This window comes from Chenopodium album, chromosome 10 (genome assembly GCF_948465745.1).
Source record: "Chenopodium album chromosome 10, dcCheAlbu1.1, whole genome shotgun sequence".
NCBI lineage: Eukaryota > Viridiplantae > Streptophyta > Magnoliopsida > Caryophyllales > Amaranthaceae > Chenopodium > Chenopodium album.
Window position 1 is genome coordinate 56,733,312 of NC_137843.1, and position 17,418 is coordinate 56,750,729.

Here is a 17,418-nt window from a genome sequence, read left to right on the forward strand (position 1 = left end):
TGTATTGTAGATATTAAAATACTAATTGTGTCTATATTGTAGTGAGAAAAAATGAATCGATGAGTATTGTTTATCATTAAAATAATAGGACAATCATATTTCAATGGAGAAACATCCACTACGAAGTATATATGTACTCCCTTCGTTTTTAAATACTTGTCCCACAGTCCTTTTGCAGCCGTTTTTAAATACCTGTTCTATTTTCTTTTTTGGAAAGCTTTTATAATATTTAATTTATTTCTCTCAACTAGTGGGACCCAATTTTATTATTTTTAGATTATCTCTCCTCTACTTTACTTCTAACTAACATCGCTACCTTTATATTTTATTGCTTTATACAATTCCTCCTAAAACTCCACACATGAAGAAATAAAGAAGTATTTAAAAACGAATGAAGTATCAATATATGTATCAGATCAGTTAGGGACATTCCCGCATTATACTTTTTTCGTCCCTTTGAATTTAATTTATTTTAAATTATAGCATTATTAGAAATTGTATCAACAAGTGAAAGAAGATTTATTATTTAAAATGTGTGGGGAGTATATAAAGGAGAGAGAAATATATAATTATAACTTGTGAGGATCATTTAGCTAAAATGAAAATGTGATATTCTTAGGGAATACTGAGTGTCCGTTCACATTTACTTAATTTCACTTTAGTTCAGTTCAGTTCAGCTCTTAATTTCCCTCTCTAATAAAATATTCATTTCACTTCAGTTCAGTTCAGCTCCAATCAGTTCAGTTCAGTTCAGTTCAGCTCCAATCAGTTCAGTTCAGCTCTAATCAGTTCAGCTCTAATCAGTTCAGCTCAATTCAGTAAATGTGAACAGACCCTTAAAAATTAAAAGACGATGATTATTATTAAGAAATTGTTACAATAATACCAGTAATTAATATATAAAGGATTTTAGTACAGTACATTATTAAGAAAGATTAATCTTAGATAGATTTACAATCTGAGGCCATCCTGTATCACCAGTTCACCACCGCTAAATGAATAAAGAATATCGTAAAGATGAAAACAGTATTACAGTATTACGAGTATACTTTATGTATATTTGTATTTTAAACCTGCTAAGAATGTTGGTGCGAGAAATGATGGGTCTTCAAACTTCATCATTTCCAAAACTATCCTAAATTGATTCCCTGGTTCATATGACATTGTCGATCATTAACCATTAGATAATCCCGTGTAACCTAATGGATCCTTTTTTTTTTTAGTTATATTTTAGCTTATGATGAGTATTAAGAATTTAAGACCTATTATAATATTTAAGAATTTTTGTATGCAGCTGGTCACGTGGTGCGACAGTGATTACATGTAGGTGTTATTGGTTTGGTCAGGGATTTCTTGTAGGGCGTTACTGATTTGATCAGGAGTTATTTTATAGGGTGCTACTGGTTTGATATGGGGTTATTTGTAAGGATTACTCAGAATACAAGTAACACCTACAAGTAACCCTAGGAACACAAGTAACACTTACAAGGTTACAAGTAACCCATGACAAAACCAGTAACATCTTACAATTAACCCCTGTCACACTATGTGATATGCCACACTGAAAAACCTCCGTATATTATTATATATTATGATTTAAAAAAAAATATATATATTATTATATATTATACAAAATACTATTTACGATAAGCAATTCTAGATGAAGACTTACAATAAAAATAGGTTATATTTAATTGTTTTATCATATACCTTACTACCTTAGTTGCGTTCCATGTTCTCTTATACAAAACCTATGAATGTACTTCGAATAAATGACAACTATTATGTCCAAGGTTGACTTATTTTATTCCTTAATTTCTAGTGCGTATACGCTTAAATTTTTTTTTTTTTTTTTTTTTTTTTTTTGTTTTTTTTTTTATCTTGGTGTTGTTCTTCTACATATAAATTCGATCCAATTTAAGTTTGAAATCCTGATTTTCATCGTGCGATGGTAATCTCACTCTCCTTATACACTTGTAGAGAGTTCTTTATAATCGGTAGCATGTCTTGAATTCAACACACTAGCATGTCTAGTTTCTAAATTACACATCAACACATGTATATTCTATACCCAAATTAAATAATTATACTTCGTATATTTTTTGGTTTTTTGTTTGTTTATATATTGTTTTTATACGTGTTTTTATAAAGGGTTTTAGTACATGTATTTGTATTCTTTTAATTCACAAATTTTCTTTTTAAAAAATTACAAAAGCTAATAAATCAAACAAATTTCGAATTATAATTTATAACACCATAATTTAAAAATTGACTTTTTTACTTTAGACATTTAAAACACAATAATGGTATCAACAAGCAATTTAGTTGTTATGTGTGTTGCGGTAGCATTAGTTGTAATTCCATTAATCATCTTTCTATATTGTTATTTTGAAGAATTATGTGGAGATTAAGAGGAAGAGGGATCGGATATGATGAAGATGAGGAGAATATCCTTCATAGAATCCGATCCCCAGTAAATCCATTTCATGAATTGGGTTATGACTTTGATGATCGGATCCAACCCGACCCGAGAACTCGTAATGAGCAATTAAGATCCAACATCACATTAAAAGGCCTTGATCAGCCCACTATAGATTCTTACCCGATTGGCCCATTTGGAGTGAGAGTACCCGAGGAGAATAGTGATGCAGATAATTGCGCAATGTGCTTGGAGAAATACCCTCGTGACGACGTCGTAAAGCGCTTGCCTTGTATTTAGGGGTGAACATGGTCTGATTTGGTGCAGTTTGAGTCTAAATCAAACCAAACCGCAAAATACGGTTTGGTCAATTTTCCAAACCAAACCAAACCATATTAGTATTGAAACCAAATCAAACCAAACCGTAATAATGCGGTTTGGTGCGGTTTGGTTTGCGGTTTATGATGAGACGACATGTTTTCCTAAAAATTGTCAAATATTAATAAATTTATAATAAAGTTCAAATAATTAGCCCAAAGGAATTAAATTATACTACAAAGTTTTAATAAAAATAACAACCAACTAATCAAGTGCTAAGTGCTAACACAATAATACATAATAAAAATAATACATAACAAATTAACAGTGGAAAAAAACATGATACATTTGTCCAAAAAAACAAGTTCATACTACATTATAGTTTTTAATAATTGGCAGCTGTGACAAGTTGACAACATCAGGGGCTACATTATGCGATAGTCTACTGACCGTATAGTCTTCTAATGATATTTGAGAATGAGTATAGAGTGTAGTAGTATACTGACCGTATAGTCTTCTAGTGATTTTTCTTTTTTTTTTTTTGTTTTTTTTATTTTTTTTATAATATATAATAATTATTTTAATTTATTTAAAAATTATATAAATATTAAAATGCGGTTTACTGGTTTACGGTTTGGTTTGGTTTATAATTTTTGAAAAACCAAACCAAACCGCAAATCGTATTTCCCACAAAAATCGAAATCAAACCGTATTTTTCCAAACCGTAAACCAAACCAAACCGCTAAAATGCGGTTTGGTCTGGTTTAATTACGGTCCAAACCAAACTATGTACAGCCCTGCTTGTACTCACCTATTTCATGTTAAGTGTATCGATCGATGGCTTCAACAACAGGCCCAATGTCCTATTTGTAAAATGATTTTTACGCATTAAATATGAAGTGTGGAGTATATTGTATCATATTCAATTAGTATTTTAATCGAACTTGTAACTTTAAGGTTGCCTTGTACAAACGTATTTCAAATTTCTATTGTAGATGCAGCAATTATATGCACGATATAGTCATATAGATGAATAAATGTAAGTTTCATGGAATATTATTGGATTGGAATCGAACCACATAGACGCAACGTCAATTTTCATAATGAAAATAAGGGTGGAATAGTTCCAAAGAAGAATGGTTTTAATATTAAACAAATCCACTTGAAATGTTGTTGAACTAGTAGATTTCTTAATTATGAATTAGCTAGAAACCTCAATTTGGCCACTCGTCTAAGGATAATTAGTCAAGCCATTCTACCAAGTTACATTATATTTGTAGAAGATATTGTTTCTGTTTACTAGTATAAAATGTGTTTTTAGTTAATCTTTACCTATGTGCCGTATGTGGTAATGTATATGTATCATATTATGATAATCTCCCCCTAATATTAATTTTCGTATTTATAGGTCAAATTAGATTAAAATGACTATGAATAGAGCAATTGGATCTAGACAACTGTTAGTTGAAACGAACACTACAAGAGGGGAGGTGAATTGTATGTGAGTTCCTATAGCTACTTTTTGCGGATTATAAATAAACTGTAAAGGAACTTGCAATGCACACAGATTTTTACGAGGAAACCTTCCAGGGCCCAACTGGAAGTAAAACCTCGACCCTTCCTAAGAGATTTCCAAAACCAAATCACTTCACTATAATAGGGCAATCCCGAATTACAACCTATTATACACAGACCTTTACTCACAAGTTCCACACTGAACTTGCTACACAGTAAGACCCTATCCTACCCAATCTAAGTCCCAAACCTAGATTCACTCGTACTCCCAAAGTACTCTCTCAGCCTCACACTAGAAGCTTACACACTATATGCAAAATATAATTCACACACTTACCCAAGAACCCAACCAATACAAAATATATGACACTAGTATATGTCAGGCAAGCTATGCACAAAACCCGAAACTAATATGACAAGATTATAAGCTCAGCAAACTTACACATTTAAAGCACGAATGATTTCTTCAAGCATAAACTCCCACAAACTATGAAATGAGATTTCTACTATTTATACAAGTCTAGCTTGTGTAACAAGTAGGGTTTTCAAAAGATAATTATGTTAAATTAACTAAATCTCAAAACACGGTTTTAAGTAAATCATTTTTAAAGATAATCTTTTCGAAAAACAAGATAAAGAAAGATTATCAAAAAGAATAATATTTTTTTGATATTCAGTTCTTAAGAAATAAATCATTTAGAGAATCTCTTCCTAAAATCTATCTTTTTATCTTTTTCCAATTTAATAAATTTGCCAAACCTTTGCCACGCTTCTAATAGATTTCATGCATATCCTACTTAACATATTTAACAAACGTATGTAGAAGATAAAATCTTAACTAAATTAAGTTGCTACGCCGTTTATTCTGTACTCAAAGATTGCTTGGGCTTCACGCAGATCAGGACCAAGTTCCTGCTGTCTTCAAGTTCCTGTTAGGGAACTTAAATAGTTCTTGTTAGAGAACTAAGTTCCTGTTAGGGCACTCTTCTTTTATCTTGTTTAACCTTCTTAAAGAATTCTCTTCATGTTCTTCTTAGTCAAGGTTACTCTTCCACCACCAAGGTCCACTTCACCTGTTCTTAATCAAACACTTAAAGAAATCTTTATTAGTCGAGTTTGCTTGAGTTTAAGTCTATCATCATCAAAACCTTTAAGTTTCAACAACAACGACATGCAACAACTTTGTTAATAATTAATATACCAAGTAATTTGATATATTTTTTTTTTTAAAGCTACCAAGTAATTTGATTGATTATTACAATAATAATAACCAACTACTCCGTAATATTAACAATTATACTTTTTTTTTTTTAATATATATATATATATATATATATATATATATATATATATATATATATATATATATTTATTAAAAAGCCTGTCAAAAAAAGTTTGTGTGTCATGTATGGTGCCACCCTTCCATGCAAATGCTCAATGTCCATGTTAGCTTTAATTTTCATAAGTATAGTAATTACTACTACGGAGTACAAGGTTTTGAACACATGATTTATAGAATAAAAAATAAAAACATAGTCATTAATCTAACTCATTGATGTCAAATGGTTTAAAATAAAAAACAATAAAGTCTTATGATTAGATGTTCTTACAATATTTGCTACGGAATATATACTTCATAGTTAATTATGCCTACACGGCTACACCACATCTACAATTTCCTACCTTATAAAAAGTGGAAAGAAACTCTTATGAACAGTGTGAAGACCATTTTATCCCTGAAAATGTTATTTTACATTTTTGCCCTTATTTCATATATTGATACTTTGAGTCTTTGACCTTTCCTCGGTGTAATTCTGCCTAATTTTTCATCTTCTCCTTTGAAGGCTCAATAACGTTTTTTCATTCCTAAATTCATTTTCCTTCTAGAATACCCGACTCCTCAGCTCCATGGCACATCATTGCATTTTTCATCACCTTATCCTTATATTTGGTTTCCTTCTTTCTATTTCAGTACTTGATTTTTAGGTATAGATTGTCCAAATCAAATCAAGAATAAAGTGGATTTGTATTCATATTCGGAACTAATTGAGTTGATTGTTGTATGTAAACCGTAACCCCCATATAATGAATTATTGGCCTCAATTTGGATGAAAAATTGACCTAATGAATTAATTCTTCAATGCGGAGATATGCTTATAGGCGGGTTCTACAAGAAATTCCTATCATACAATATACAGGGCCTTCTAAAAAGCTCTGAGTTACTGGAGCTTCTGAGTCACCGAAATCTAAATTCTAACTCTGTTGCTTTATCTACCGATGGTAGCTATGAGTTTCGATTATGATCTCGTTATTATTGTTGCTGGTGTTGGTATGGTGCTTCCCTTCACACCATTGAGAAGGTAGAATAATTTTGTTGCTTAAGTTATTTTTGCTGATTATTATTGTGATTTGCATCGTAATTCAGTAGCGGATGCAATGTGCCGATAATTGCATGTGTTTTGAATGAGTTATTTGCAAATTTGGAGGAAGAGTAGATTGGAGATATTATTGGATAGTCTAGGAAAGACTGTTTGTTAGAAGACATCTTCTTGGTGAATTTGAGAAGAAATATGAACGTATGTAAGTTTTGTTGATTATTGAGGTGAATAATTTGATGGTTGAGAGTGTTTTAATTGTACAGCCACTTTTGGTGTCGAAGCTAAGTTCATCCTTCGGATTTCCATAATTTTTCCCTCCATACATTATGTATAACAAAGATTAACCATCACTACGCAGCAAAGGAATAAGTCAATTACTAACAAAATACCTACTATGATCACCCAAAGCATTGAATAATACTGAAGATTAGAATGTACTCCTGCTTTGAATTTTTAGATTTTTAATAATTGATTTTGGTTGCAGAGGGATTAGCTGCTACAACGACTTAAGATAGATCATTTTAGCAGATTCTTAAGAAGAAGTTTCAATATCATTCCACTGTAACTATTCAAGGTTGTTGATGTATGTATTAAAATCATTTGTTGATTAACATGGGATTTTTGAATTACTTATTGTAATTAACAATTAGCTTTCTCTCACTTTTATCAGAGCAATCTTGGCATATATATATATGTATGTATATATATATATATATATATATATATATATATATATATATATATATATATATATAAAGTACTACAATACTTATTATTTTATTATGTAATCATCGCATATTAATTTTACACCATCGTTAAATGCCGATTAAAAGTTGTAAACTCTGAAGTCCGATTACATAACTTTCCTATGGCTAATTATACCGCGCGCAACGCGCGCGTAATCGAACGAAGTGAAAGTGTGAAAAGTCTAGTGATGCGGTTGTTTTTAATAAAAAAAATAAAAAATAACCTTCTTTCTGTTTTTGAAAATCTACTCTATTTATAAAAATATACAATCCATTCTAGTTTGGTCCATAAAAAGGGTTCAATAATGGTGTAATTGGATGGGGCTTGAAAAGACCTTTCCAACGATATATAATAAGCCCAATTCCCAAGTATTTTATATTTTTTTACCTTCTTACGATAATGATATATTTATAAAAGTTTTCCAATGTTGTCCGGCTATTACTGATCACATTATAACTTTAAAATTTTCTCATATACAAAAATCATAAAAAATAACAACTTGGGACACTACCTGAGTTACACACTACTTTAGCTCCTAAAATGTCAAATGCAATCGTTTTCTTGATCAAATAATCAGTAATCAGTCCATTATTTGTGACCCTTCAATACTAGTATAATAGTTGAGATCCATTTTTATCTTCTTAGCTAATACAAGTATATTTTTATTTTTTGTTCTTTCCATAGAAATTGAACAAGTCTCATTGCTATACCCATTATTATATATAATCAAAACGAACCTGTTTGTTTCACAATGAGAAGATCTGTTATACTTGTGCTTTTCTCTTCCGTATAACCCAAAACCACGTATGTTTCTATCTTATATGCTCTCTATATGATTTTTTAGACTAAATAGTAAATATTATTCATACAATTGATGGTCTCAAAAACTATAGTGTATCATGCATTCAATTTCAAGATAATTAACCTGCACTTGCATTTGTGATAAGCTTTTTTGATGCAATTATTTTTTTTGCTTTCTCTGAATCAAAAACAATTGAACATTTTTCATCTTTTTAAAAGCATTCATTTGAGTATTGAACTTGTTTATTGCAAGTTAAAACTGTATTTGAATTTTGAATAAAAAACAATTGAACTTTTTTTCATCTAGTGATCCTGTTGATGTTTTCCACCTATGATATTTGAATTGGTTAACCAAAATATTCATAGATCTATTTTAGGGCTTGTTGGGCAAAATATAGCTGTAAAGGTAGCTATTAACAGTGAAGGTAGTTGTTAGTTGTGTAGATAGCTTTTAGCTATTAACAAACTTTAGCTGTAAAGATAGATAATTTAAGTATAAGTGTTCGGTAAAATAGCGATTGACTAGCTGTTACATATAAAAATCAATATTTTATATTTAAAACTATAGATTAAGTTTTCAAAAGCTACCTCTACTTTCAAAAGCTAAAATTTCTAACTTTTCATAAAATCTACCTCCATCACTAAAAGCTACCATAACCACTATTTTGCCAAACATCCACATTTTTTGTTAAGTAGTGATTGACCAAGTCAAACCTTTAAAAGCTACTCAAATACTAGCGCCGAACACGCCCTTAAATGTTGTTATAATATATGCATATTGGTAAATAGGGAATTTTGTGTGTGAAATAACTAAAAAGTGAAAAAAAAAAACCCATACTACATAAGGAAATGGTGCAATTAATATGCAACTTCCCAAAAAGAACGGAGGAAATATGGAATTGTGTATGATTTAGAAATCAATCTTTCTCGCTTCTGCTAGTTATTAGACAATTTACATAAGAGTGTGATTTAAACTTAAAAACCTAATTTATTGAACAAGTATACGTAGAAACTTGTACAAATAATATTCAAAGTATGTATAAAGTATAATATCTTGCCATAACAATGTTCCTAATCATATAACACTTGTTTTTTCTTAATAGAATAATCACGAGCAAAAAATGGACGAGGTTGAAAGAGATGCTGAGATAAATTGTCAAGTTCTTGAATCTGTCTCACTCGCGGGCCGTCCAAGCCCAGAGATCAAACGAAGCTACACTAGTGTTTCAAGTAAGCCAGCCCGTAAATATGTCTACTATTGGCCCATTAAAAGAGACCCAATTGTTGACCCGGATGCAGAGGAAAATGCCCAAACCCGTGAATCTGTTTCAATTCCCACCACTTCTTCTAGCATTCGTCCCGTGTTCTGGTATCGGATCAAGACCTTTCGTGGAAAGCGCACAGAAGAAATTTATCAAGAATTGGAGGATGACAATTGAGCGTACAACTCCTAAACCTTATTGAAATGATTTTGTGAGTGTATAGCATAATTGTTGTTGAAATTGTCTTTTTAATGTGTGTTGATCGTTATTGTTGTTGAAACTGTCAAACCTATCTCGTTGTTTATTAAGTGTGTAGTTTCAACTATTTTACTGTTTAGGGCCACTATGTTATTTGTCATTGCTAAGTTGATGTTGTATTTTTAATGTACATAAATTGTATTTATCTTCAAAAAATAATGGTTAGCCCTGTATTTTTCATGTACAGGGCTCCTATTCTACTTAATTTTTGTTACGTGTGTGATCTTTTTGTAGTATACACAATCTTGTACGTCTTTAAAGTATACTACCTTTTATCTATGTTGTGAATTTTTTCTTCTATCTTATCTTATATGACAATTCTAGGTGGAATTTTTTAAAGGATATACATAATTTATTTTCAATATGAGTTTTTTTAATAAGATTTGAAAAATTCAGGTGAATCCAAATAAATTTAATTGAGTAAAAATCAGATAAATAAAACACACTATTTATTCATAAATGCAAAAATAGTAATTTCTCCTGATAGAGATGGATTAAGTTTCACTAGGCCACGTTTGGTTTGATGTAAAATGTTTTCATGGAAAATGATTTTTCCAATTTTTTTCCATTTTCCTTGGTTTGGTTTGTTAAGGGGTGGAAAATAATTTTTCCAAGGGTGAAAAATTCCATCCTTAATGATGGAAAACATTTTCTTTCACAAAACAAGGAAAGCCACATTTTTCTCTCTCCTCCTTACCTCCTTTTTTACTTCCCTCTTATTCATCCATATATTTCTACTCCTATTTTTTTTTATTTTTCTTGAATTTTTCTTGTATACAACCAAACAAAGGAAAACAAATTTGCAATTGTGCTTTTTCTTAAAAATATGTTTTCTATTAAAACTAATTTTTCATTAAAAATGTTTTACATTAAATCAAATGGGACCTTAATTTAAGTCTGATCGATTAACATCCCAACCTACACCAGCCCATCATCTGCCCCATAAGTCCATAACACATTTTAAAAAAAAAAAAAAAAAAAAAACCGCAAATGAATGAAAAACAGTGGGCCTTTGAAATCAAAATATGACTGGCCCATATCCATGCAACCCCAACATAAAGGAGTCCAAGTTAGTTCCAAAGCTTGGCAAATTAGGGTTTTTGCGAGCTTTAAGTTCTGCACTTCACACTTTCTCTCTCCTCCAGTTCTCTCTGCTCAATCTCCTAACCATGGCGGCGGTAGAAGTTGCAGTTCCAGTCCCTGTTGAAACTTCCGATCCTTTGCAAAATGAGGTCAAGCTTTTCGGTCGATGGAGCTTCGAAGATGTCACTGTTCGTAATCTTATCTCTTCTATTCCTTTATTTTTTTCATTTATTTTAATTTAATCCTCTTTTCTTTATCTCTTAATTTAGGGTTTATGATTTCGATCTTTATTGTTTCAAAGCGTGTGATTTTATTTATTTCTACTGATTTGTATGTTCATGTGGGATGATTTTACTTCTGTTTAAGCTAATTAAGCGGAAAAGGCTTAAATTTGGACTCAATTTGATGATGGATGATGTGGGTTGCAGCTAATTATACAGTTAGTTTATTTGTTTGGATCTTTGAGATTGTTTATTATTTTGCAGTTGTTTTAACATGCTTATTATTGAATATTTTCGTTGAATATTTTCATTGAATATTAGAGATAGTTAATTTAAATTGCAAGGATTATTCAATTGTGAAATTGAGGAATTTAGGCGTACCAATTGTTTTCTTTCAGCGTTTGGTGCATTGAAGTAATGATTTACAATGTATGTATTTGTGAATTTCATTTCCTCGTTTGTCATGCAAATGGGAATGTGAATGGGAATGAAAGCGCTTGGGTTGTCCTGATTTAGTTGTTACGTTACGAGTTTTAATCACGGTAGCTGCTGTTTCTTGAATTCATTGTGACCTTGCTGTATTATGTTTAAAGTATTCTGTTGATTTTAATTGGTGGGTAGACTGTAGAGGGTTACAATTTCATAAGCAATATTGCCGTCATTATGGATAATTTGTTTCTTTCGTGGTTAGATTAGATGAATAACTTTTTTGTCTCTTAAGGAGCGTGTTTATTGACAATAAATGGATTTTACTTGTATAATGTTTGGATGTTTGTTTTAATACTTGTATTTGTGTTAAGAATGCCCTTGGTTTGACATGTAGGTCCATGACATTGCTTTGGCTGATTACATTGGAGTGACTGCCGTTAAGCATGCCACATACGTGCCTCACACTTCTGGAAGATATCAGATGAAGCGTTTCAGGAAAGCTCAGTGCCCTATTGTTGAGAGGTTGACCAACTCTCTCATGATGCACGGGCGCAACAATGGAAAGAAGCTGATGGCTGTTCGCATTATTAAGCATGCCATGGACATCATCCATCTCCTGACTGACTCGAACCCCATTCAAATTGTTGTTGATGCCATCATCAACAGGTATTAGAAAACCTCCTTTCTGTATTGACTTCTCTATAGGCTCTGTTTTTGTTTTGATTCATTTTTATCATATATAGGACATTTTGAAAAGTGAATTAATAGTTGGTATTGTTTCATTAGCTTTCAATATTTTTACAACATTGTTCATTTGTTGTAAGCATTATTATACCCTTATTGTTACTTAAACCATGTTGTGTTATGCAGTGGACCCAGAGAAGATGCAACCAGAATTGGTTCTGCTGGTGTTGTGAGGCGTCAAGCTGTTGATATCTCTCCACTAAGGCGTGTTAATCAGGCAATCTATCTTCTTACTACTGGAGCTCGTGAGAGTGCTTTCAGGAACATCAAGACCATTGCCGAGTGCCTTGCTGATGAACTCATCAATGCCGCCAAGGGTTCATCCAACAGGTAATTTCACTCTACCCGTAACCACTGTTGATGAATTGCTGTCCTGAATGTTGCTACTTGGGCTTTAGTCAGTAAGCTGTCTGTTTTGATGAATGCTCTGTAGTTAGCTGTATATGCTCGGTGATGTGTGGGCAGCTGACTAGCTGTACAGTTCTTGACATGCTGAATTCAATGTTGAAATGTCATGTTTTGGAAACTGTAGTATGTTAATTGTTGAAAAAAGTATAAGAAGTATACCTGGTGGTTGGTGGGAGTTGAGCATATGCTAATTCTATTGGTCTCATTAAAAAAGTATATGCTCATTCTTGTGTGTATTATATGTGAACCATTAATTTCCTTTCTAAATACAAGACTTGGTATAACTTAAATCAAATCAACCATTTTTACGAGTAATAATTTGTTAAACTATACCTTATCCCATTAAAAAGTATGAGTACCTTTTATTAAGATTCTTATACATTATCTTCTATAGCAATAGTAATCCTAGATATATCCCGTGCGTTAACACGGATAATTTCTTCTGGAGTATCATGTTTAGAAAGACACCCAGAGGCCAGAGCAGCTCAATGCTCATCATATGCTGTCTTTTACGGATTATTTATTATTTTTTTTGTATTTTTGTTTCTGCAGTTATGCTATCAAGAAGAAAGATGAGATTGAAAGAGTTGCCAAGGCCAACCGTTAAGTTAGGGACTATGTTGAGCAAACTGGGATTTTTGTCGTTTCTTTCTTTGGTTTTGTACTCTATGGATTTTGTATAAGAATCAAAGATGTACTAGAGTTTTTTTTTGTCAGCAACCTCGCTTTTACAGTTAGATTGATTTACATTTCTTTGGGAATGGGTTTGTAGACTTAAAAGTAATGTTACCTATGCTCTCGTTTCCTCTTGAATCTTGATGTTTCCTCTTGAATCTTGATGCTAGTGTTCGATACTTGCTCCCTGCATCTCCAATTTTTTATTCCAGCCATTTGGACAAAGCTTAAAGAGGGTATAGAAATAGAAGGATTAAATGGAAATGGAATGTTCACTTGTTGCTGCAACAAGGTTTTTTGTAGGGCAAATTCTTTTCTTGAAATCCGAGTATCGATCAGTTCAATTCACCTTAGTTTTCTCATTTGAATAAGAGCATTGTCCAACTGGTTGAAAAGAACTACACTATCTGAATTATAACTCACTTCTTTTTTTCTTTTCTGTTTTTGGCATGCGAACATAGCTCACTATTTTGTATTTACAATCAAAATATTAATTTAATGTAATGCAAATAAATGCTGCTGTATAATCAACTTATCATTCTCCTTTTCATCAACTCATCTCGATCACACAAATATTTCTGATTATGTTACTCTCAATTTTTAGCTAATATTTCTGATTATGTTACTCTCAATTTTTAGCTGAAGGGAGCACAAGCGTAGCCTCCACAAAGGTGAGGGCCGCTGTTGTATGGAAACAACACAATCGGTCGATTTGGTGGCAGCTTGGGCAAGAGGCAGTCCATGGTCAAGAACATAACTATTTCCTCCATTGTAGGCCTTCCATTGTTCTCAGGCAAGGTACAAAGCAATGCTATGTCCACAACTCGAACTGCTTGATCGGTATTTAACACGGCTCCCATCCTTCGATCAGCCATCTTAATTTTCTCATTCCTCTCATGCATTATCCATGCATAGTCCACCAAGTCCATTTCATCCATCTCTATTTCACTTTGACTAGAACCTGACACTCTTGTTTCTGTCTCGGCTGCCCATCTCTTCCTACCGGCCACTACTTCAAGCACGAAAATGCCAAAGTTGAACACATCAACACTTCTACTGGATACCGGGTCAATCCCAAATGGATCACTCAGTCCAAAATCCCCAATCGAGGCCTTAAAGCTCACATCGAGGAAAACACTGCTTACTTGGACATTGTTATGGGCAAGTTGACGTGAATGCAGATGGCTTAACCCATTGGCAACATTTTTCACAACCTTAAAACGCCGACTCCAAGGTAAAACCCCAACACCAAACAACCACTTATCAACACACCCATTAAACATATACTCATAAACCACCATATATTCCCTTGTATCATAACACCAGCCTCGGATAGGCAGCAACCCTGGGTGCTTGATCCGGCTCAAAGCCCCAACCCGCTTTAGGAACTTCCTTCTGTCCATGGTCAAAGAGCTCAGGAATTGAATTGAGAAACGCTTGACAGCAACATGACACCCATTTGGCAAAGTACCCCTATACAATACACCACTTGAATCACTCCCTAAAACCTCCCAATCAGTAAACCCCCTAGTAGCTAAGGACAGCTCTGCCCCTGTAAACCTCCTCGGCTTGTTTGGTGGCGTTGGCCGGGGCTTCATTTCTGATAAGACCAAAAATGCTGAACCACTGGTACTACCAGATTTCGGTCTCCTGCCGTTGCAATAAAGGTTGATGAGAATCACAAAACAGAGCACCACAACACAAACAAAGATCAAAAAAGTAGTAGATGGCCTTTTTTCTTTGATGGGTACTGCACGAACTTCACCAACTTGATTCTTACCCACTAAAATCTTACTCTCACACGTCTCGCTTGTTGGGTACCGGAGTAATGCAGGGGTTTTGTGGGTAAAGTTCCAGGACATAATGTTGTGTATTTGTGTTCTGTTTCCTATTGAAGCAGAGAACCCTACAAACATATACTCATTCAGATATGGACTAAGATCAATGTCATCCGAAAACACTGATCTTAAGGGCATCCTTGGGTGTGATCCGACTCGAATATCCATCCTCTTTGTATAGCCATTATAGGTTATTTGAGCCAAATGGGTTGAGCCGTCTTCAAAGGATAGGCCATAGTCTGATGCATTAACGGTGGATTTTGAAACAATGCTGCCTAAGTTGATGCCAATGTGGTTATCATTCGGGTCACCAAACTCCGGGTTTTGGCGGGTGTCAAACTCCACAGCCACGAACTTGTAGTCGTCGTTGCAGGCATCATTTAGCATTCCTAGCCAAGGACCAGGTCGGCCTACTGTAAACTCGTCCGGGGCAATCAGAAAGGTCAGTCCACTTCCTGCATATAATTTTTATTGAATTGTTGTTATCTATCAGTAGAACATAACACTGCATTTTATCCATCATCTATAATCTTAACTTTTCGTGAGCATAATTCATGTTATTGATTAGTGAAATTGGGAAAATTAGGCTTATACAAAGTATTGATTTAGCACCCCAAGACAGGATTAGCTGAAAATTGCTCTGGTCTAAAACTAATGTGTGAAAGGATAATTGTTGTACAAAAATGTGTTTAGAATACTTGGAAATAGGTGGTTAAATTTTTTAAGGTTCTGAGCTTCATTTGGGTAGAATTCTTATGGTACATACTAGTGATACTACTAACTAAGCCAAAAGATTGAAATAAAATCATTTAATCCGATTTACATAAAATGAGACTTCAGTAATCAGGATAAGTATGCAGCTTGTATGATTGTTCAATAATTCACTTATTTTCTAAGCTATTTCAAATCTCAATATCAAAGACATTGTCAAAAAATGTATTACGGAGTATTATTTTATAAGCCAAACATTAGTCTAAGATATGCCAAAAGCAGCCTAAAATGAGTAAAAACATTAATAGTGAAAGGGGCTTCCATAGTTCTATATAACTGATATGAACTTTTCCCTTCAATTCTTTAAAACCAAGACAAAACCGAAAATTAACTCTTCTTATCTCCATGAGATAATTGAGATTCTCCTGAAGTATGAGTATCATTGAATGAGGGCGAAGTATGATTGTTGAACTGAAAGGTGAATGTAGTATCAAATGAAGCTGGAGTTTGGCTACTAGGATCAAACACCCGGATGGGTGAAGAGTAAATTGCGCGACCAGCTTGATGCCTAAGGTCATCTGTTTCTGAGATATCCGGGATTTGAATGCTTCTCTTGTCACCCGATAACTTAGCACTTCCTAGGAGCTTAACATCATGTTCAATCCTCGGGTTAATAGACGTACTAAACTCCGGAAATGATAGAGATTTATTCATGGTAATTTTATGTTGCAACTTAGTACCATCTTCGCTACCCAAAACCACACGTAAAACCAATATAAGAGCTAACCAACTGAGAACTTCCCTCGAGGAAGAGGCACTTGCCATAGGAAAGGATTGCGAAAAAAATGTTCGCGGTGGTAGTGGTGGTGGTAATGGTAGAGGATTGATATGAAAATAATGAAGCATATAGTGGCAAAAGTTGGTCACGTAAGAGTAACACTAGTTGTGTACGAGTAATGTAAATGGACGTGGCACAATAAAGAGCATTGGTGCGATAAAAAGAAGATAGATGAATTTGTCAATTAGTGTGTAAAATATGAAAAAGATAGATTAAGTTGAGGAGGACGACGATAAGAACAAAGGCCACTATCAAATTTTGGCATTTTGTTGTATTAATGCATGTAATTCAATAATGGAATTAATTGTGGGGCTGAATAAGTTGGATAATATCACATGATATCTTAATTCATTCGAACAATTGTGCAATTTTTTCTGCCTAACATAGTAGGTATGTATTGTCAGCTCAAGTGATACTGATACCCTGACTTGTTTAAATGTATATTTAAATTAGATTTCTAAATTTGGGTGGGTTTACAATGATTAAGTACAATGATTTAAGGAAATTTAGTAAGGTAATTTTGCTCAATAATATAAATTTTATTTTATTTTTCTATTTTTCTATATTTCTATTTTTATTTTAATTGTCTAAAAGAATAATTAAATTTGTTAAAGAGTGAAAGATTTAAAATAGTTGGTTTGATTTTGGGTTGGATTGTTTTGAATTTATGTCATTTACGGTATGGTTACGGATTGAAAATATCTAACCTAAAAGGGCTAGAACCATGAGTCTAGAAGGCTTTTCTAAAAGCCCAAATAAAAATCAGAAGTACA

The 17,418-nt window shown here is 33.0% G+C and overlaps 2 protein-coding genes across 2 annotated transcripts; one reads left to right on the forward strand and one right to left on the reverse strand.

Moving 5' to 3' along the window:
- The first annotated feature begins 10,798 nt into the window (after positions 1-10,798).
- On the forward strand, positions 10,799-13,396 carry LOC145562635 (small ribosomal subunit protein uS7-like). Its single transcript, XM_081622983.1, has 4 exons — positions 10,799-10,969; positions 11,826-12,097; positions 12,302-12,505; positions 13,136-13,396. Exons 1-4 carry the CDS (start codon positions 10,868-10,870, stop codon positions 13,188-13,190), a joined length of 633 nt encoding a protein of 210 aa, XP_081479109.1. The 5' UTR covers positions 10,799-10,867; the 3' UTR covers positions 13,191-13,396.
- A 227-nt stretch (positions 13,397-13,623) lies between these two features.
- LOC145562636 (putative L-type lectin-domain containing receptor kinase S.7) lies at positions 13,624-16,755 on the reverse strand. The gene is made up of 2 exons (XM_081622984.1): positions 16,211-16,755; positions 13,624-15,553 (listed from the first exon to the last, which is right to left on the reverse strand). The coding sequence occupies exons 1-2, from the start codon at positions 16,711-16,713 to the stop codon at positions 13,894-13,896; spliced, it is 2,163 nt and encodes a 720-aa protein (XP_081479110.1). The 5' UTR covers positions 16,714-16,755; the 3' UTR covers positions 13,624-13,893.
- Positions 16,756-17,418: the final 663 nt, after the last annotated feature.